This window comes from Oxyura jamaicensis, chromosome 13 (genome assembly GCF_011077185.1).
Source record: "Oxyura jamaicensis isolate SHBP4307 breed ruddy duck chromosome 13, BPBGC_Ojam_1.0, whole genome shotgun sequence".
NCBI classification, from domain to species: Eukaryota; Metazoa; Chordata; class Aves; order Anseriformes; family Anatidae; genus Oxyura; species Oxyura jamaicensis.
Window position 1 is genome coordinate 4082641 of NC_048905.1, and position 22445 is coordinate 4105085.

Here is a 22445-nt window from a genome sequence, read left to right on the forward strand (position 1 = left end):
AGCTCCATGGACACATGTAGGACTGCATGAGAGAACAGGGAGATAAGTGCGTGTTCTGCAGTGGTTCTTTACCCTGATTTATACCTTGTTCCATGCTGCAACAGCGGGACTTAGCTAAGGCTAGCTGCAGGCTGAAGGGAAGTAGGGGCACGCTCGCTTAGGAAGGCAGGCACAGGCTGGCAAATCACATCTGAAAACCCCAGAGACCTTTCCAGTCTCACAGGGTGGCTGCTGCCCTGTGTCAGGCTGTGCTGGACCTGCAGCAGTGGTAGGGCAGCTCCCACAGGCTCTGTTCAGGGCAGCCCAGACCACCGAGCCAGCAGTACACCTGTGCTCCAGCTTGTACCTGCCTCAATTTGGTTTGATCCCCTAACGAGGGGCTCCACATGTTCCAGAAGAGCCAGGTTAAAAGCACTCAGCAAGGCGACACAGAAGCAGCAGCATGTAGGTGTGCTGGCTGGTCTGCTGCTGTTGGAAAGCCCTGATGTAAATCTGGGTGTGTTTGCAAAGTGAAGCATGGCACAGCACTACTGTCACAGTGAAGTTGTGTTCTCAAGTGTTAAGGGCAAAGCATAGTGGAAAAAGAAAGAGCAGAAATGCAATACAATGAGTAATGTGCAGGTGTTTGTATGGCTCAGAGACTAGAGAGACTGAAGAAGTGGAAAGAAGTATTTTTTATATACGGCAGAGAAGATTAAGCTTTGTTTTGGAGGGATGAGAAGGAATGTGAAAAGAGTAGTCTCAGTCTGCTGCTGAGGGTGAGGAGAGGAACTTGGGGAATAAAGAAATTGTGCTCTGGTCTCAAGAATGTCACTAGTCTCCCTGTATAACCTTGTCTACACCACTTAACCTCTCTGTGCCTCAGTTTCCTCCTCTGTAAAATGGGTATAATACCCATCTTTATAAAGTACTTGAGATTCATGCATGAAATAAAACTGCCAAGTATTTTTTTTGTTTATTGTATTTTTTCATCTCTAATTTCTACACTCCTAGACTTCAGCAGATGGTATTACCGCTGCCTATTTAATTTTGATCAAACCGATCTCCTTCCTACTTTCTACTGTTGTAGAACAAACTCTTATTGACCTAAAAATCATGGTATGCCAAAGACTGGCATAGAGGAAGATAACTGTAGAAAGTGATATTTTTGCACCTCCTCGTTCCTCCAAATCTGGTCTTGACCACATAGATGCAGTTGTCTTTGTGCTGCCGATAATCCATCTGCCGAAAGTGCCCTTACTGTACTTCCAGTGAATCTGACCAAGAAATGGCTTATGTCCATCATAACCTATCTCTGCGTATCCTCACTCTTGGAGATGGGCACTTTTGCCACTTGAAACTAGGAGTGTGGATATTTGGAGGCAAATCTCTCTGGTTACTGGTAAGTAACCTTCATTTTTTTTTCTTACTGTCTTCATTTGTCTTCTATGTTTTGAAACCACCATTGACCTTATTTATGCTCACCCATAGGCTCCAAATGCTGGAAAATTCAGATCATGCTTAAATTCCAACTAAATTGAGTTAAACTAGCCAGGCAAGATTTTGAAAATATTTCTGCGCTGCAGTTCTGTGTATGTGAATGTATATATATCGCCAAGATTGACATTTCTCAATTTGCAGATGATTTGCTAAAGTAGTTCCAAAATGTGACAAGCTGTCAAAAAACATATATTTCATAAGAGAAGTAGCTTTCCATATAAGCACACATCGTAATCTCAAACTGAAGACCAGTTTGTCAGTAACAGAAGGTTTGGAGTTAAAGTCAGACACTTGGGGTCTCTCTGGTTGTAGTTACATAACCATCTTCATCTACCGTAAATGAGATTCTTGATAAGAATGAATAAGAACGAATTTGCTTTAGGAATAAATTTGTTATGCTTCTGCCTTCTATTTATGCAAGACCTCACAAATCTTGTGGCATAATATAAGTAACTCAGAAGCTGATTCTTTGACCTTATTTCAATGATTTCTCCTTTCAAGGGAAGTTATTAAAAAAAAAAAAAAAAAAAAAAAAAAAAAACACGGGGTGGGGATGTTAGCAGTTAGACATAAGCCAAATAATTGACCTGGCATACATCTAAAGGGCTAAAAGAGCTGAAGAGGAAAGTCTGCTGTGTGGCTTTGGCTTAGTGGGATCTATTACGCAACGTTTGGTGTAGCAAGGAGAATGAGATTTGGAATGACAATCCTGCTGAAACACTGACCAGTTCCTAACCAAATGAAATCCTCAGACGGTAGTTATTCAGATCCCACCTCCGTATGGAAGGTGTCAGACTTTCTTTCCAGATCTCTGTGTGTCTGACGAATATCTAAGCTCTGAAAGCCCGTGAAGTTTTTAGACTGCTCAGCTGGTTCTGTTCTATGCTTTCTTTTTCTCTAAAGCAACAATCCCGCTCATAAATACTATCTGGCCGTGGACCCTGTTTCGGGCTCACTCTATGTATCCGACACCAACAGTCGACGGATATACAGAGTCAAATCCCTCACTGGCACAAAAGACCTAGCTGGTAATTCCGAAGTGGTAGCAGGGACCGGAGAGCAATGCCTGCCCTTTGATGAAGCCAGATGTGGAGATGGAGGGAAAGCAGTGGACGCAACCCTAATGAGCCCTCGAGGTAACGTAGTAAAAGAAGCCAGAGAAAATGACTGTGTGAGGCTAGGCTGGATGTGGAAATAATTATCTGGCAATTAAATCGCTACTTGCTTGGTAATTTTTATTCCGTGGTTTAATTACAGTGGATTGGCAAGTGTTCGTGCTTTGTTTAGTTAAAGCAAACTTTATTACCCCAACACTGAATGCTGCAAAAGGAGAACAGAACACAAATTAGCAGGGTAATGCTCACTCCAAGATGCAAACATGTAAACTGGGAAAGAAAATACAGTTTGTAATATAGCATTTTGGAAGAAAGTCTTCCTACTGTGGCATTTTTCTTAGCTTTTATTTTATGTGTTCCCTTTTTCTTCAGATAGGGAGGGGGAAAAAAAAAGAAAGGATTTTTTGTCCTTTTGAGTTCCTAATTTTTAACAACAACAACAACAAAAAGTTATGTAGAGATTTGGGACTGTATTGCTTTTTAAGATTTTTTTGTCATCTTAATTGTCAATATGAATTACTCAGATGTATTGCCAGATGTTTGAATCATCTTTGTGTTTTCTTACACTGGTTTAAGTTAACTAGATAATAGTAAAAGTGAATAAAAATGAGAGGTTCTGTTTCTTTGTACAGGTAATACTTTCAGTTTATAGGTGCAAACTGTGTTCATGGGACAGCACAGCTTGCATGCTTTAAGATAAGCCTCTTCACTGAAGTTGAGAAGATAAAGCTATCTTTGCCAAAGTATCTTTGACTGGGCAATGGGATGAGTGCTGCGACCACTTTAAGGCAAAATTTTTAGATGAATATTTTATTTTAGCCCAAGAAATGGACAGACAACATGGTGCACCAAATTAAAACAGGCAAGTCAAGTGAGAAAAAGCCTGCCCTCCTTCATGACAGGCAGCAGCATCCTTCTGTTCCTCCTTTTGTTTTCTATGCCTTTCCTCTTTGAGGATGTGCAAAGTGAAAGGCACTGAACCTTTTTTTTATTTATTTTTTATTTTTTTTATTTTTTTTTCCCTAGTAGGTTTGAAACCCTGGTCATTTAAAAACACCAGATATTCTGCCCATATTCTTTATTGTAGCAGGTCAAAGAATTTTAAAACATCCTGGAGGAATGTAATGTCTTATTAATTTTTCAAAACATTTGAACCAATTCTAAAAGAATTCTAACAGTACCTCACATTTCTGAGATTCAAATTTAGTTTTTTGTTGTTGTTTGTTTTTTTTGTTGTTGTTTGTTTTTTATTGCGTCTATGTGATATTTCATACAGAGTTTAAATTTAGAAATAAGTTGATGCATTCTGCTGACAACTTGGTATGTTTGGGGGATTTGTTTGGTTTTTTTTTCCTTAAAGCCCCAAAGGATAAACCTGCCTTGTGCCATTTCTTCAGCAGAAGTACAGCTACTTGGAGGGTTCCAGGACCAGGCTCAGAAGCCAAAGGTACAAGCTGGAAGGCAGGAGAAGTGAACAAACTTTACCACCTTGTAAACTTGTTGATGAGATTAAGCCTACCTTGAAGCTAGGAGCTTTGCTGAGGCCTGTTTTTCATACTTGCAGGAATCGCAGTGGATAAGTATGGACTCATGTATTTTGTTGATGCCACAATGATTCGAAAAGTGGATCAGAATGGAATTATATCGACTCTGCTGGGCTCCAATGACCTAACTGCCGTTCGACCTCTAAGCTGCGATTCCAGCATGGATGTCAGCCAGGTAGACTCTTGCTGCTTTTTTTCCTGTCAGCATTAGAAGAGATGGGCATCTATTTTGGATGACTGCTTGGCCACTTAAGAAATACATTAGGCATCACAAGATGATAGCATATTTGATTCATTACTGAAATGAGTGAACCATCTGTTTACTGTGGTTAACACAGGTTATTTATGCAACTATAGAGAAATAAGGTTGAGATAATGGGAGTTATTGTCTTAATTGCCTGTTTTTCTGTAATTATTGTAGAGCTTTCACAATGTAGTATTCATTCTTTGCACAGAAACACAATTAGCGGAAGTTACCACTGCACATAGCTTTAATATTTCCAAAAAAGAAAATAATTGTTTGAAGTAGCTGCAGTTCATGACTTAGTTTCATGATTTACGCTGATAAACCCCTCACTAATTTGCTGTTGTTACACGTGGAATTTTAAACACTAGAAGTGTACTTTTCAGTTACGAGTTTTACAGTAATAATTTGTGCAACTCATAGGTACGGCTGGAGTGGCCTACTGATCTCGCTGTCAATCCCATGGACAACTCACTTTATGTCCTAGAGAACAATGTTATTTTACGGATCACAGAAAACCATCAAGTTAGCATTATTGCTGGACGCCCCATGCACTGCCAGGTTCCTGGTATAGACTACTCTCTTAGCAAACTGGCTATTCATTCTGCACTTGAATCAGCCAGTGCCATTGCCATCTCACACACAGGAGTTCTTTACATCAGTGAGACAGATGAAAAAAAAATTAATCGGCTACGCCAGGTAACTACCAATGGAGAAATATGCCTTCTTGCAGGGGCAGCTTCAGACTGTGATTGCAAAAATGATGTCAACTGTAATTGCTATTCTGGGGATGATGGGTATGCCACTGATGCCATCTTAAATTCACCATCTTCCTTAGCTGTGGCCCCAGATGGTACCATCTACATAGCTGATCTTGGAAATATCCGCATTAGGGCTGTCAGTAAAAACAGGCCCATTCTTAATTCTTTTAACCAATATGAAGCTGCATCTCCAGGAGAACAGGAGCTGTATGTCTTCAATGCTGACGGGATTCACCAGTACACTCTCAGCCTTGTTACCGGGGAGTACTTGTACAATTTCACCTATAGCAGCGATAACGATGTCACGGAGGTGATGGACAGCAATGGCAACTCCTTGAAGGTCCGTCGGGATGCCAGTGGAATGCCCCGCCACTTACTGATGCCAGATAATCAGATTGTCACGCTGGCTGTTGGCACTAATGGTGGACTCAAGCTAGTTTCAACGCAGACCCTGGAACTTGGATTAATGACTTATAACGGGAACAGTGGTCTCTTAGCAACGAAGAGTGATGAAACAGGATGGACAACATTTTATGAGTAAGAATGTTTTTGGATATATTAAGCATACATTTATTTTTCAAATGGTAGTGATTAGGCCCTGAAGTGATCCTACTGAAATTTGTTGTAGGCTTTTCACTGATGCTGAATAAGGCATTTGCCTCTCAGTCTAGTACGATGCTGGACGTGATTAAGTGGCTGCTTGATCTCATCAGTTTTGCCATGTCCTTTAGGTGGGTATGGAACCACCTAAATTCCTGCCCATAGTTTGAGGCCAGTGAGGAATTTCACTTACCTCCAACACGAAGGACTGTGTGTGACATTCAGAAACATGTTTTTGTTTCACCAGCTTGGGCCACTGTTCTAAGTCACCAGCAAGACCGCAGATAATTCAAATCCAAACCAGCCCCCAGCAATCTATTGCTCCTACTGAGGTGCCCATGTCTATAAACCGAAATACAGCGGTTTCTTTTGGAGCTGAAATTATCTTTCTGTTCAGACTCATATATTACTCATGGTTGATAAAATGTTGATTAACTTTACTGATTGTTCATTCTTGAGACAAGTGAGGAAATTACATCCCCAGCTATCTGTCAGACCCCTGTGTAACTTGCATAATTTGTAGATAACCCAAAAGCACATTGGTGTTCATGAGCATATAGATTAAAAAGACAGAATTTCCTTTTTAAATGAAATTCATCAGATGAAGCTCAAAACTACATTAAAAATACAGAAACGCTAGTCGGGTTTTCTTTAATAGTTAGCTTATTCTTAATAGTCTTATTGCCATTTACTGACCAAACATTTTTTAAAATAGAATCTAAATGGAACATTCAAAATGTATGTATGATGTTTAAGTATAGCAAGTCCAATGCTTTTTTTTCAGATAGTTAATAATTGCTAAATATCATTTCTCAAGTTATTAGCTAGAAAGGGTAAACAGGGTTTTATATTTAACCTGCATAGGCTTAACTATAGACTTATCTTTAAGGTTACAGAATAGTGATGATGCACACCTTTTTTAGTTTATTACTGTATTCATCTCGGCCACCACTTTCTTATTTTTTAGAGAAAATATAGGTAATGCAGGATTATAAGAAACTGTATTCAGTCTGCTGAATACATCTAAATTAGCATTGCACATCAGTGCTTTGTTCCCAATGCCTTTCTTTCCCTTAAAAAGGAAAGCATTGCCCTCTCGTGGCCGTCCTCAGATGTGGCCCTGGAAATGGAACTGATTTTTCATAGGGACTGTTGGTAGAGATTTTTGGTTTTATTTCCTCTTTAATATTTTACTAAGAGTATTTCTTTAACACACATTAGTTACAAAAATAATCCAGTTCTGTTATTCCTCTAGTTTATGTGAAACTGAACCCTGAAAATGCTCATGGAGTTTAATTTGTACAGAATATTGATGTATACATGTGTATATGCAGACTGACGCGTACGCTATTTTAATATAAATCACAGAATCACAGAACTGAAGGGGTTGGAATAGACCTCGAAAGATCATTGGGTCCAACCCCCCTGCCAAAGGGGTTGCATGAAGTTAGAGATACGTAGTGCATGTGTATGCATGCAGCAATGCAGAGTAGGAACAGACAGGACTCTTAAATAGGCTAACAGCAGGCTCATATGGGGAAGATTTAGGGTTTGTTTGGGGCATGAAGCACACATCTTTGAAGTGGTCCTCAGTGGTATTCCTCTTGGCCTTAGGAGCATCCTAAGAGAATGCTATTTTTCTTTCAAAGAGAATGCATTTTTCTTGAATCAGCTTGTATTTTTTTATTTGTAAGAGAGGGTGAATAAGTGTGCATGTACATGTACGTGGCTCTGCACCTTGCCCTGCTCGATGGTAGGTCCAAAGCTGCTCTTGCTCCTTTCTGCAATACTGCGGATAAAACTGTCCTGGCTTCTCCCACCTACAAGGCATTGAACTTGTGTAGTCCACGTTTCAAACCTCAAAGACCAGAATGTTAGCAATAAAAAGGTGGCACAGGAGCCATAATACCGGACATGGGAAAACGAGTGTTACCACAAGCCTGATGAAGGGATGCAGTCCAGACGTTTGTAGCTCTCTGTGAGCGTTACAAACAAATGCTGAAATGCATCTCATGACTGAACTATGATGTCCATCACATCCCTGTGGGTCTGTTTGGTGGCGCAGCACGTGTGAGCTGGTTGTGGCTGGCTCAGAGGCGCTGGGCTGTCCAGCACCGTCTCCACGCTGCAGGCGGCATCGCCCAGCAGCTCACACACCGGCGGGGCCCTGGTGGCTGCTGGTGCGTGCGGGCAGCGCGGGGCGGCTGCTGGCACAGGAACCCACACCTCTGCCGGGTCTGGGCGTGGTGAAGCGGTGTGCTAGGAAGCTGGTAGTGGGCACAGGAAGGTGGTGGGTTTTTTAAGGTACTAGGATTTTAAAAGGATCCATTCACTCCCTGGAATTTTGTTAATAGAAAAAGCTTGCAGTGAAACTGTGCTCTAGCTGGGGTTACAAAAGCTCCATAATTTCAGTGCATCCATCGGATCTGACTCATCTAGCCTGATGCTGTGGCATACTGTGATAGGCAGTAGCTACTTCTGAAGAAGAGATGAGATGTCCCAGACTGATCAGTATATTTTTCTGTTGCCACATTTTCTTTTTTGATTTATTTAGAATTGGGTTCATGTCATGAAAAAGAAAGGTATATAAGCATATAATTCCTGTAAAACTTTATTCTGATTATTCAGATAAATGCCTGTTTTTTGTACTCTACTGAGCACTTGCTCTCAAGAATACATAAATTCAAAAAACCCCTCAATAATGCCACTTCTAAATTACAGAGTACTTAAAAGTTTTGTTTTATTTCATTCTTTTACTTTTCATTTTTTTAAATAGAATTTTATTGATGCAATGCATAAAAAAGCAACACCTTATACATTGGTATTGCAATCTATATATATATCATTAAGTAGTGATTTTTTATGTCTAGCTTATAAACTAAATGGTCTGCAGATCATCATAGAGAGTACTGCTGTTGTCTTAAAAACCCTTTTAATCTCTGTCATTTCTCTTTTCAAATAGTGTGACCAGCACTGGGAAAAATGGCCCATGACAAGGGTGGCAAAACACTGGTTTCTAGAAATAGCATTAGAATATTTTCATTTTTCTGTTCCAGTCTCTGTACATACTCATCCATATTTACTCTAGACAGTCCTTGCATTTTGAACAGAGATTTTCAGTGACTAGCCCACAGCAATCCCCAGGAATTTTTCCTGAGTTAATTAAAAACCCAGCAATGTGAATGAGGAGTTTAAATTAATCTGCCTCGTTTGCATTACCTGAAATATATTTGCTGATGGGGAGTTTCACCAGCCATTTTTCTGGATGTTCACCAGGTTCTACCTAGTCACTCTGAAACCACTCATCGACTTTCTAGTTTTGTCCTAAATAACATCGTCTCTTCTGTAATATTTGACACTAAAGTATTCTCTTCATACCTCTGCTAATCACTAGGTGTGCTATAGTGGCCCATATACAGACAGGGGGTATCCCGTTATTGACCTTTCAGGTTTCTGGAAATCCATTTTTTGTGCTGCTTGTTTTTCCTTGCTAGGTGGATGTTTGGCTCCCCCCATCAATGCCTTATGCATACTTTGCAGTACTTTTTTATGGATCCTTTTACATAGACTTAACCAAAACCCCTTTCAGAGATTATCTAAATGTGTTATCTTTTATCCAGTATCTTGTTGATATGGAAAAAACATATGTGTATATATATATGTATTTATATTCTAATGGGTAGAAACCTGTGACTTTTATTAAGAAAAATCATGCTGCTTAATCTTTATTTGATCCTGAACTGCTTAAATGAACACACTATATTATTGGTTCCTTCTAGGTCGCTTGATGCTTTGTTTTATTGATTTACTTCTTTGCCTAATGCTTCCGTTGGTTCTGGTAAGACTTGTTGCTCCACAGGTGATTTTTTTCCTTCCTCCTCCATAGTCAGTTGAATGGGTGCAGCCATTGGCAATGGATTTGAAAGGCATATTTTATATTTGTGTTAACTCAGGAGCCTATTCTGTATATTAATTTTGGAGGTATGCTGTACAGTTCAGGTGGCCTGCTTTGAGGTTTCTGAATGATTTAATTGTAAAAAATCATGCTGAAAGTACTGGGGTTTTTTCTTCTTTACAGCTAAACACAGACCTACAAAGAAATCACCTAGCTTCGTGATACTAAATGTACCACTCTTCTCTTCTGTTACTCTCAGGCAGTGCAAAGGATTTACCAGTTCTCTTCCAGGCTTCTCAGTCTCTGGATTTCTACACTGGAAGGATGACCAGTTGGTTTCAGTCTCTACCTAAACTTTTCCCTTTATCTACACAGGACATTTTTTCCTTGTCTTTCTGCTACGCGCTTTGGTAGCGGCTGGGTGAGAGACTCTTGCACATGTAGAGAATTGCAGCAACTAGAGGAATACTGATTTTGTGTTTCAGGTCCTCTTTTCTTGCCCTTAAAATCCAAAGGATTGTTTCTTTAGCATATGTATGCACAGAAATATAGCATAAGAAAGGAAAGAGAGAAATGGTATGATTTGATTCCAGGGAGCATTCCTACTTAGCCCCCTTCCCAGGCTTTATAACTATAAATAAATCTAGTGGCTGCTCTAAGGTTCAATAAACTCATGGAGAGCCCTCTTACTTTATTATTTATTTTTATGCTTCTGGAGCACTTAATTAATCTTATAAGGTATATTTTGATTGCTGCCCTTTGTGCAGCTCCAACCTGTCCTGCTCTTTAACGTATCATTCTTCATCTTTATGAGCAAAAGATTCACCCAAAAATGCAGTGCAAGTACCACAGATAAGATCTAAATGAAATGATTATGTTCTCAAGCTGTTGTCTCTTATGGCAAATTTATTCCTTGATATGTCATTTAAAATCCTACTTAGTAGTTTTCACTAAGTATTCAGTTGCAAATGTGCAGTGTACACAATTGTATATTGTAGTATCCATAACGATGCCACCTCTGTAGAGTGAAATGCAACAAGTAAGCTATAGATGAATTTACTAACTGTAATTGAGCCACATATCACTCTGTATATCCATAATAATTAATTTTAAAAGAGACTAGCCTGAATGTACACTCATGTAGCTGAGATCAGTATCTCTAAAATTAGTATCTCATCATCATAGACTCTTTCAACAACAGAGAAATAGTTATGGCCAAAATGTTCTTGAAAATCTGTTTCATTCTGTATTTTTGCAAAAATTTGGTGCATTATTAATACATTGGGTATTGAAATGAACATATATCCTCATGCTTTTTTGCTCTTACTAACTTTTCTATTAGCTATGATCATGAAGGGCGCCTGACCAATGTAACACGTCCCACTGGAGTGGTAACTAGCCTTCATCGAGAAATGGAAAAGTCTATTACCATCGACATTGAGAATTCTAATCGGGATGATGATGTCACGGTCATCACAAATCTCTCCTCTGTGGAGGCTTCCTATACAGTTGTTCAAGGTACCAAAGTGCACTTCTCAGCACATCTCCTAACCACACACACAATTTGAGAAAGCAATTCTCAAAAGATTTGTGTCATAAGTACAGTCATGAGCAGGGGAAAAAGTATAAGGTTTGCAAGACAAACTCTCATAAAGCTCATTTCTAAAATGACAGGTCTTCAGGACAGGTAAGAGACATTTCACAATCATACTTTGCTTCAAATATGTGCGGTCATTATCTGCTGATGAAAGTTAGTCCTGCTGTTACCTCTTGTATCAGGTTCACTTTACCCACTCACATATTTCTCTGTACTTCACTGCAAAATTGGTTCTGACTTCACTGCCACAAAGATGCAGTCTGACTGATGAATGTTGGCTATCTGTGTAAAAGCCCTTGTGGAGAAACAGGCTCAGGTACTTTTTATTATTAGACATAAATCTTCCAAATTTTTAGACTACCATTGAGTAAAATGCAAAACAGCACCAGCAGATGATCTTGTGCCATAATTAGCACATGAGAGAACAGCGTGACAGCCCAAGCATGTCAGAAGAGATTATCAAGAAAATGGTTAAATGTATATGTAGAGCTTTCCAGCACCCACCCATTGTTTCTGATGAAGCAAAAGCAATCACAGTTATCAAAGATAGACCAAAAAAAGTTTGGTGAATGACGAGGATTTTTTAATTAAGATATAATGTCACTGGAATGAGAGTATCATCACTGAACAATAGTGTCTTCCTGACATAAATGTCAACATTTATACGCTATTATACTGTGACATGCATGGTTACAAAGACTTTATTCCTCTTATACCACTTGGTTAATTATGTAGATGCTGTCCTTTTGTCAGACAAATATTGATGCTTTGGTGACAGCTGCACACTATAGCCCTCCATCCTGATTGTCTTAGAATAGACGTCACCGTGTCAGAGTTGAGAGAACAGCGCTGCTGTAAAAGTACTGGATTATTTTTATAACTTTTCTCAGAAAGCAAAAAGGCCAGGTGTGTGATTTGCTAGGACAGTTTTTGTGTGGCAGATTGAAGAATGACAAATAGGGGACTGTGGCTGCCAGCTTGTATTGTTGGAGCCTTGTACCTTGAGGATTTAAAGCTAAACTAATTCTGTTCAAAGCACCTCCCTGGAGACAGTTTCTAAACAGAGACAGAAAAAGAAGAGGAGCTTACTTGTTCACACCCATAAAGAGTCCAACACTTGTGTGGAGTTTTTTGTTTTCTTTTTTTGTTTGTTTTCTTTTTATCCTAGAATTTAATGTTTTGTTGTTTATCCAGCAGTTCAGTTTTCAGGACTTTTTGTTCATATTAGAAATAAATTATGTGGTTGAAATATATCACTGTGCATTTTGATTCATAATTAAGACTAAAGGAAAAATGTAATGAAATAAACATAGTATCTCTCTGCAGGCTCACTGTTACACTACTGTTCTTTACATGAATCAGTAACATCTGTAATTTCCACCATAGTACCACGTAAGTGGTAATTGCAGGCTGACTTCATTTAACATCAACAGGAGTGCAATAAAAAAACAATCAAATTAAGCTATGTGTTTTCTTTATGACTGGAGTAGCTAAATTATTTTCTTTTCATTATTGCTGTAGATCAAGTGAGGAACAGCTACCAGCTCTGTAATAATGGTACTTTGAGAGTGATGTATGCCAATGGCATGAGCATTAGCTTTCACAGCGAACCTCATGTCCTGGCCGGGACTGTAACTCCCACCATAGGACGATGTAACATTTCTCTACCAATGGAAAATGGTTTGAACTCAATTGAATGGCGTCTGAGGAAAGAACAGATCAAAGGCAAAGTGACTGTGTTTGGAAGGAAGCTCAGGGTAAGTAGAATTATTGTAGTGGCAGCATTACAATAATGGTCTTTTCTTCTGTGGGCAGACAACTTTCCATTTAGAAGAACATGTCTTTTCTATTTTTGTTTCTTGAAAATGTGCAGCTCTCAGATTGTCTTTGGTGTGAGAATCTTCTCTTTGTTTAAGAGGCCAGTTAAGTACATGGAGTCATCTTCTCTAATAAACTGTAGAATTTTCATTACTAAAAACACTCCAAAAGAGGCTGGTAAAAACACCCGGAATATTGCTGCAAGTGAGGAAAAAAAGTCCAGCCAGTCATTTGTAAAAATTCTGGGGCACACTTTACACAGTTAGTCTGTGAAGCCAACACTATTACTGTTGGTTACATTCTGCTTCCCTAAAATCCCCCTACAGTTTCATCAAGACAGGCATATTGTGTTGATTCCCTTTCCTAAATGGCGTGATTGGAAAATAATTGCCAGAATTACAAAGTCATAAGCATATGACACTCTGGTCATGTAATCCATCTCCTGCCAAATGAAGGATCTGCTGCATCCAGATTAATCCCATACTCTGCTCATCTAGCTTGCATTTCATCCCTTAAATACCCAAGCTTTCTCTGGTTCCCTCAACCTATATAGTTTTGAAAGGGTTTTGAGATACTGGGCAGAAAGAAAAATATGTAGCACTGATCCAAATCCGGCTTCTTCTAAATAATCCTTTAATGTCATTGGTCATGAGATACATTTCTGTGTGTACAAGATGACCACATTAAATGCAATATATGTAGCCAACTACTCAGTAATTTACAAAAATTAATTAGACTAGGATGTTAAATTTTGTTATTTCCTATTGCTTAACATCTGATTCACAGTCTTGAACTAACAAGTCTTTCCTTATTTTCACAAATCCTCAGAATGTGCACGTATTTGTGAGAGAGGGAAGATTAGACGAAAAATGGTATAAGATTAGCAGCTAATCCTTAATGGCTAAACTTCATGGCTGTGTAATTGATTTTTGATGTGTTGACCTGCAGAAATTGACTGTAAGTAGAAAATAGATCAGCTCTGCATTTTGACTAGGTGTTCAAAATAAAAATAAATAGGACCTTAAAATGAAACTGCTGTAATCCTAACTCTCAATACTAAAAATTTAATAGAGGTACTTGTGGTAATTAGCTGAAGTTAAACACGTCTTAGAGCTGAAACCTCGCTTGAGATGGATTTTCTTGCATCATGTTTATGCAAATCAAAACACCGCTTTATCTAGCAACACCTCAACATTTAATTGTCTGGTGTTAGTTCCTGTAACAATAATCACATATCCATTTAGCTCTTTTAAATGAAAATCACTATGAGATTATAACAGGTTGAGTGGACTGAAAATGAAATTTGAAAATGAGGGAGAAAGCACAGAATTTATTTGCATCTCATTTTTATTCTAATTCATCTTTATAAATTGTTTAGTGAATGAAATAGAGCAACTGTGCTGGAAAATCGTGGGGAGCAGGCGGTGGGCAGGGCAGCCGTGGCATCTATTGGTACAGAAGGGGAACGGCTGCTGCAGAACAGACGCGGTGTCAGGAAGACCAATGGGAGGACACGTGGAGCCATTGCCTGAATCCCAAATTCAGGATGAACTATTAGTGAAGGGTGTTATTACATGGGACTCATCTCTTAGAGAACTTACTGTTAATTTTCATTCTTGGATTTATTCATACGTGTTGGCAGAGCTGAATGTGAAGTACAGGTGAAAGTACAGACCCTTCAGCTGGGTTGAAGACGATAAAGCAGTCGTTCCTTCATTCTTTTTTCCCATTTCTTATAAGTATCAGACACACGAACAGAAGCGGGAACAAACGTGGACCTCCTCCAGCCACATGCATCAGGCACAAAGTCACACAAGCTTAACAAATGCAATGCGTTTTAATTGGGGCAGACCAGGAAAGTGGTTGTACCAAGTAACTTGCACAACGACTGCATGTCCCTGAAGGCTTTGAACCCTTTTTGCTCTGAGACTTTTGCCCTTTTCCCCAGGTAGTGCTGTCACCTGTGCTTCCCCAGTTCCACGCACCTGGAGGTGGTCGGGCTGTGCCTGCAGGGCTCTGTGGACGTGCCTGGGTGGGCTTGGGTAGCCTGGAAGGGGAGAGCTGTACCTCCCCTTTACATCACCCAACTCACTGCCCGCTACTATTTTATGTGCCTCACGTCCGATGTCTTGCTATTATTTTCAGATAAAGTCTAGATAATTTCATTCAGAAGAGGTTTTGATACACTGCAACTTAAGGGATTTTTGTTGCAAGACCTCTTACCAACGCACAGAAGGGCTCTTCCCTATTGTGACTTGTTCAGCGGCAGTGAAAGGAAGAAACAGATGTGTATGTAGGTAGCAGAACAAAAGAGAAATGGGTTGTTAGATAATCTTCAGTCATGATATTTGCCATAGTGTTATTAGTGTTCCCAAGAAGAGTGGGAGTTCGTCATTTTGTTTGGGTTTCTATATAATTAATATGACACTACAATTACACTCTGTGCTTTTACTTATTTTACAAATGAAAATGAAGTTACTGAGTTATCCAGGCAGGTGCTTCTTTATTCTTTAAGTGATGTTTATCTATGTGCATAGCTCTTCTTCTGTGTAATCATTTCAAAAACTAATACTTTAGTTATCTAAGGGGAAAAAAATAACCTTTGTAACATCTTTGGGAAGAGGGAGGATACCTGGAATCAGACTTTCCTACATGCGGATTACAGTTATACCTTCTGTGCTGGAGGGAAGAAAGGGAGGAAACCACAGAAAACCCAACTGCGTTATGAAGCTTCAGAAATTTAAAATAAAAGGCTAAAATTTGATTCTTAATGTTTCTGAAAGACTAAAAAACAGCTACAACAAAAAACCTCTGCCTATCCGTAAAAGATCAGGATCTTTCCATCATAGGGTAGTCTTTCATTTTAATGTAACAGCTTAATGTTCTTGAGAAGCTTTCTCCTGCTTCCCCAAGACCTCTATGAAGGAAAGAATTTGAACTTGTCTCTGTCATAAGGATCGATCTCTTATTTACAAAGGTAAATGGCTGAGAAGGTACTGATGTTGAGTTGCCTTCCATAGCTGTGTTTCCATTAAAATGGGAGAGGAGAATATGATTTATTTTGTCCAGTTGTTTTTAAAAAAATACCCTGTCCTTGCTTAGACTCACAGGAGAAGTTGGTGCTGGAAAAACCTTTGGGAAAACCTACAGAAAAAAAGCTTTTCCTAATGATTGCCGCTGAGGAAATGCAAACTGCTAAAGAGCTAAATTTTATTAATGGAAAAAATGAGGATAATGAGCGATAATTTGAAATAATTACTTCTTTACAAACACAAAATTGTATTAATTTTAAATTTGCTCTCAGTATAACTGAATTACTACAGAGTAGGTTGGGATGGGAATTGGGTTTACCCCTGCCAGTGAAAATATCTCAGAATAACTTTTATGTCCTCAAGAAAGGCTCAGGGTTAATTTACATATTGTTTGATGTGCAGTTTAATTTTGGATAACAGAAAACGTTGCTTAATCAAAGCTACTGTAAAACATAAGCTGAAGAACAAATTCCCAGAAACTGATGAATACTTTTTAAGTAGTCATTGCTGTCAAATGATATCTAATTTAAAGACTTCTACTTTATTAATGACGCATCTACAATTAAATTACTTAAGAAGCTTTATCAGATTACAGCATTAGTCTGAATTCTGTGGTTTAGCCTCCAGTGAATATATTTTTATCTCTCTCATTATAGCACTTTCAGTAGAAACCTCACCATTTGGCATTCTTATACTCTTTTGTTTCTGCTTTGCTCTTTTGTTTAAAAAAAAAAAAAAAAAAAAAGTAAAAAATCAGGGACTGAAACACTTCATGCTGTGCTTTAATTTGAAAACTGTAACTGAAAAATCTGGATAAAATGAAAAATATTTGACCTAATTACTTAGAACATTTGTTTCACGCAACCAGAACTCCATCCCAGCCTGTATTACTGGGATTTTTGATCAGAAGAAATGGAACACAACCCAGCTGATGGGGTTGCTTGAGAGATCTCTTGAATGTTTGGAAACTAAATGAAGAAAGCACTAATGGAATCAATTAGTAAGCAGGGTGTTCCAGCTACAAAACCTAAGTGGCTAAACCGCCAAGAAGATTATAAAATTGCATTTTTCTTCTACTGTCCTTGGAGTCATTGTAGGGAAAAAGGCTCAGGACTACTGATAGCGGAAGTAGAATGCAGAATCAGAGTTACTGACAGCAGAAGTAGAGAAGTTACTTCCATGCAGAATCACTCATTTTGCTGCTAAGTGTTACCTGTCTGCAATTTAAGACATAGGTATGCGGTATGTCTGTCCACTCTGACAAGAGGGAAGTCTTTGTAAGACTACAGCTCCCATGGTGTGGGGAGACGGGAGATATCCCAGTAAAACACTTGCAGCATATTTGAAAATATCTAGAAGTGGAACATCAAAGCCTGTTAATTAGAAAGCGTCCTAAACTTTTCAAAAACTGGGGGGAATTTCATTCTCCTTATGCATGCTACTTTCACTGTGGAAGTTCATACAAGCATAGTGCCCACTGGTCACTGAATACAGCCTTCTTTCATTTCAATAGGTTCATGGAAGGAATTTACTGTCCATTGATTATGACCGGAATATACGCACAGAAAAAATCTATGATGATCACCGGAAATTTACACTGAGGATAATTTACGATCAACTAGGACGGCCTTTCCTTTGGCTGCCTAGCAGTGGTCTGGCTGCTGTCAACGTGTCCTATTTCTTCAATGGACGCCTGGCTGGGCTTCAGCGTGGTGCCATGAGTGAAAGAACAGATATAGATAAGCAAGGCAGGATCATATCACGCATGTTTGCGGATGGGAAGGTTTGGAGCTACACCTACCTAGAAAAAGTAGGTGATGTAGTCTTATGTTCTGATGTTAGCTACAAAGAGACAGTACTACCCCATTTTAAGCACTATATATAACATATTAAGACAAAAAATATCTAGAATTTGACATGCAGTTACATATGATGTAAGCTGTTAATAATCCCTTTGTACTTGATCTCAAAAGTTCTTATTTTTCAATTAGTCAACTGAATTTGACTTATTTTTAATATTAAGTACTTTGTTCACGGTTTTTATCTTTTGATAAAAGCAAGTAGGCCACCACATAGTGGCATAAACTAACATAATGAATTGTGCTTAATTAAGACCAAAACCACATGACTAAACATGACCAAAAGATCAAGTAGAAACAGGTAATTAATCTCTAATCATTATGTATTAAAATAAAATACTACAATGCATTTTTATTTATCCTAATTAAGATTCTTTAATCATGAAAGTCTTAAATACTTCAAAACTGCATATTATTTTTCCTCTCCCTTCTTTAAATCTGTTGTTTTAAGCAAGACAGAGCTGATGTTTTCTTAGTTTCTCTTGTGTTTCATGGCAATAGCTGTGAATTGCTATCGCTAGCAGAAAGATAAATCAAGTAATTTACCTAACTCCTCTGCATCCTGGAAAAAAAAAAAAAAAAAAAAAAAAAGCCCATCTAAAGGGAGGGCAGCTAATAGGTTGCTAACCTACACTTTCTCTGGAGTGTCAGCATATTGATTTCCAAGCAGCAGATCCTCTCATCCAGCAATCTGACAATACACCAGAGCAGCTTTCTATCCCTAACTAATGTATATATGTCTCTTTTCATTAATTTAACGTTACTGCCTCCTCAGTAAACTTTTCTTTTTTTAAATGCCCTCTCAGAGGTCACGAGCTGAAAGACAGTAACTGTGGGTGTGTTGTTTTTTTCTTCCCTATAGTCGATGGTACTACTGCTTCAGAGCCAACGGCAGTACATCTTCGAGTACGATTCTTCAGACCGGCTCCATGCTGTTACTATGCCCAGTGTTGCTCGGCACAGCATGTCAACTCACACGTCTGTTGGCTACATTAGGAATATTTATAATCCTCCTGAAAGCAACGCATCAGTGATTTTTGATTATAGTGATGATGGAAGGATTTTGAAAACATCATTTTTAGGTACCGGGCGACAAGTCTTTTACAAGTATGGGAAGCTATCCAAATTATCTGAGATTGTTTATGACAGTACTGCAGTTACTTTTGGATACGATGAAACTACAGGTGTCCTAAAAATGGTGAATTTGCAAAGTGGAGGATTTTCTTGTACAATCCGCTATCGTAAAATTGGTCCTCTTGTTGACAAACAAATCTATAGATTCTCTGAGGAAGGTATGGTCAATGCAAGGTTTGATTATACATATCACGATAATAGTTTTCGAATTGCGAGCATCAAACCTATAATAAGCGAGACACCTCTTCCAGTTGATCTTTACCGTTATGATGAGATTTCTGGCAAAGTAGAACATTTTGGCAAATTTGGAGTTATTTATTATGATATAAATCAAATTATTACTACTGCAGTTATGACACTGAGTAAACACTTTGATACCCATGGGCGCATTAAAGAAGTTCAATATGAAATGTTCAGATCTCTGATGTACTGGATGACTGTACAATATGACAGTATGGGAAGGGTAACTAAGAGAGAACTGAAACTTGGTCCGTATGCCAACACAACCAAGTACACCTACGATTATGATGGAGATGGACAACTGCAAAGTGTAGCAGTAAATGACAGGCCAACCTGGCGTTATAGTTACGATCTGAACGGAAATCTTCACCTTCTGAATCCTGGAAACAGTGTCCGACTGATGCCTCTGCGCTACGATCTAAGAGACAGGATTACGCGCCTAGGTGACATACCCTACAAAATCGATGATGATGGATTCCTGTGTCAACGAGGCTCAGATGTATTTGAGTACAACTCCAAAGGACTCTTAACAAGAGCTTACAACAAAGCAAATGGGTGGAGCGTTCAGTACCGTTACGACGGACTTGGCCGAAGGGCTTCCTGTAAGACTAACCTAGGGCATCATCTACAGTACTTTTATGCCGATCTTCACAACCCGACAAGAGTAACTCATGTCTACAATCATTCCAATTCAGAAATTACCTCTTTGTATTACGATTTGCAAGGCCACCTCTTTGCAATGGAGAGTAGCAGCGGGGAAGAATATTATGTTGCCTCTGATAACACAGGCACTCCGTTAGCTGTATTCAGCATCAACGGCCTCATGATCAAACAGCTTCAGTACACGGCATACGGGGAGATTTATTACGACTCTAACCCTGACTTCCAGCTGGTTATTGGGTTCCATGGAGGGCTGTATGATCCTTTAACCAAACTCGTCCATTTTACCCAAAGGGACTATGATGTCCTTGCTGGGCGCTGGACATCTCCTGATTACACGATGTGGAAAAACATTGGTAAAGAACCTGCCCCTTTCAATCTGTACATGTTCAAGAGTAACAACCCCCTCAGCAATGAACTGGATCTAAAGAATTACGTAACAGGTGAGACTTCATTGCATTTTTTTATAAATAACAATAATAATAATAAGTTTGGGTGTTCGTTTGGGGAGGAAATCAGACCTCCCCTTCCTAGCCAGTTTGCTGGTATGGGAGCGTCCAGGTCAGGCCATTTTCCTTTTTGTGTCTGGCTGCTTTTGTTCTTTAATACTGCTCCTCCAGTGCTAAAAGAGAAGCTGCAAAGCATAATGGGAAGGGAAAAATAAGGTATTTTTAGCCTAAATATTCAATTTCAACTAAGTCATAGTGCTCTTTATATTGAACTTGTACTGTATGGAGATGTGTCCATGAAATGTTTAAAGAAAAGAGACATCAACAAGAAACACTGGCAGGTTAGTTGGTGAATCAGGAACCAGAACTTCCCAGTATCTCTTCCCTTCGGGGCTGCTTTCAAAATTAACTCCTGAGTTAGCACATGGAAACATGAATTAGCACCAAGAATGGATTTAATTAAACCTCACTGTCCCATTTGGCTTTTACGATGTAAACCGTCTTTAGTCTTTAAAACAAAAACCTTGATTTTTTCACAACCATTTCCCCCTGTAAGGCTTAGGAAATTTTATGGAATGTGTACAGCTCAGAAAGAGAAACAATAAAATAGTTTTGATCATGTATGCTACAACGGGGTAAAACTTGTAACCTCTTCTTAATTAGTAATAATTTTTCACTTAGTAAGATCACACAGTACTTGCAGTAGCTGCCGGCAATTTTTAAAAGGAAAGGTAATTAACATGTCTTCAGGAAAGGCATTTTTCAAAGTTGAATCTGTAGTATACAGTAATTACAGCAATGATGTTTTCAAAAATGAGCTATCTTAATTTTAGCAGTAATTTGAATTTCAAGAAAAGTGTGCGTTTCCTTCAAAGAAAATCATAGCAGGTTTCATTAGTTCTTTGGGACCTAGTTGTATGTATAACACACTATTGGCTCGACTGTAGCTGCTTTGCAATTTGAAGATAGTGGGATTTGTACCTGATAAGGTCAAAATATTGACTTAAACTACCTTGGGATCAAACTCTGTTGTCCTAAATTCAACAAAATTCTATTTGCATCCACAAGTGTTTGGCTGCAATCTTCAATGCCATCTTCTGATATTTTGCTATAGTCAGAAGTTGCATTTATTTCATTTATCCATCCATTGGCTGAAATCCTGGAAAATACATTGAAATATGTTGCACTTTGGTACAACACTTACCTTGTAGTCTGTAAAAAAATTCAAAATTTCACTGATGATGTAAATATTTATTGTTCTATTCAAATTGTTGCTCTATGCAGATTGTTGGTAAGCAAGTTGTCTTGCACAAGTGATTGTGTTGGCACCCTGGTTTGCACGTTGAAAAAAACCAAACCTCTCTCTCATGTAATCGGAGATGCATACACGAATCTTCACAGAAGCAGAACATTTTACTACTCACTTCACTGTAGGGATGGCTAAGAAAAGGAGATGTTTGCTGTCAGATATCCACAACCAATAAGTATTACCCTTTCTATGATGCAACATTACCACTGCTAAAACTGTTGGGGAAGCAGGTGCTGGGTCGGGGCTGAGCACGCCCCGGAGGTTTGCAGCCTCAGGCAGGTGCTCCACCAGCACTCTGCATGCCGCGTGCCCGCCTGCTGCAAGCACTGTGCTCAGTAATAGTGCCGGCAGCTGCTGCAGGCCTGTGAGGAGAGAAGGCCTCTGCGAACGGCGGAGGAGGTGGTTTTAAAAAAAGGTGGTGATGAAATGAACACAGTCCAGGTGAGATGAGAAGTGCCTCTGCCCCCACACCGTCTCTTAGCCTGTGACAGCCAGAAAAGAGGAGGAAGCATGCACGTTTCTTTTTGTTGTTCAGAACCATCTTTTTGATAACCACAATAAATCATCAGCTCTCTGTACCTGCCGAATGAGAATTATCGCTATTAACTTAGCAGAAGTTACTTGCTCTTTTTCACCTAGAGATGAGGGCAGGGCATTTCAGGTCACACGGAGCGCTGGGTCTCCCCGAGGCACATCCCAGCGCGGAGCC

At 39.1% G+C, this 22445-nt stretch overlaps 1 protein-coding gene across 11 annotated transcripts in view; it reads left to right on the forward strand.

The window, feature by feature from the left end:
• Positions 1-22445, forward strand: part of TENM2 (teneurin transmembrane protein 2) — an 823338-nt gene that overhangs the window by 797192 nt on the left and 3701 nt on the right. For all 11 annotated transcript variants that reach the window (XM_035338975.1, XM_035338974.1, XM_035338978.1 and 8 more), the window contains 7 exons: positions 2383-2615; positions 4159-4313; positions 4806-5680; positions 10981-11156; positions 12757-12992; positions 17599-17895; positions 18807-20421. In XM_035338975.1, coding sequence (XP_035194866.1) covers positions 2383-2615; positions 4159-4313; positions 4806-5680; positions 10981-11156; positions 12757-12992; positions 17599-17895; positions 18807-20421 — 3587 coding nt within the window. The remainder of the gene's footprint in view (positions 1-2382; positions 2616-4158; positions 4314-4805; positions 5681-10980; positions 11157-12756; positions 12993-17598; positions 17896-18806; positions 20422-22445) is intronic.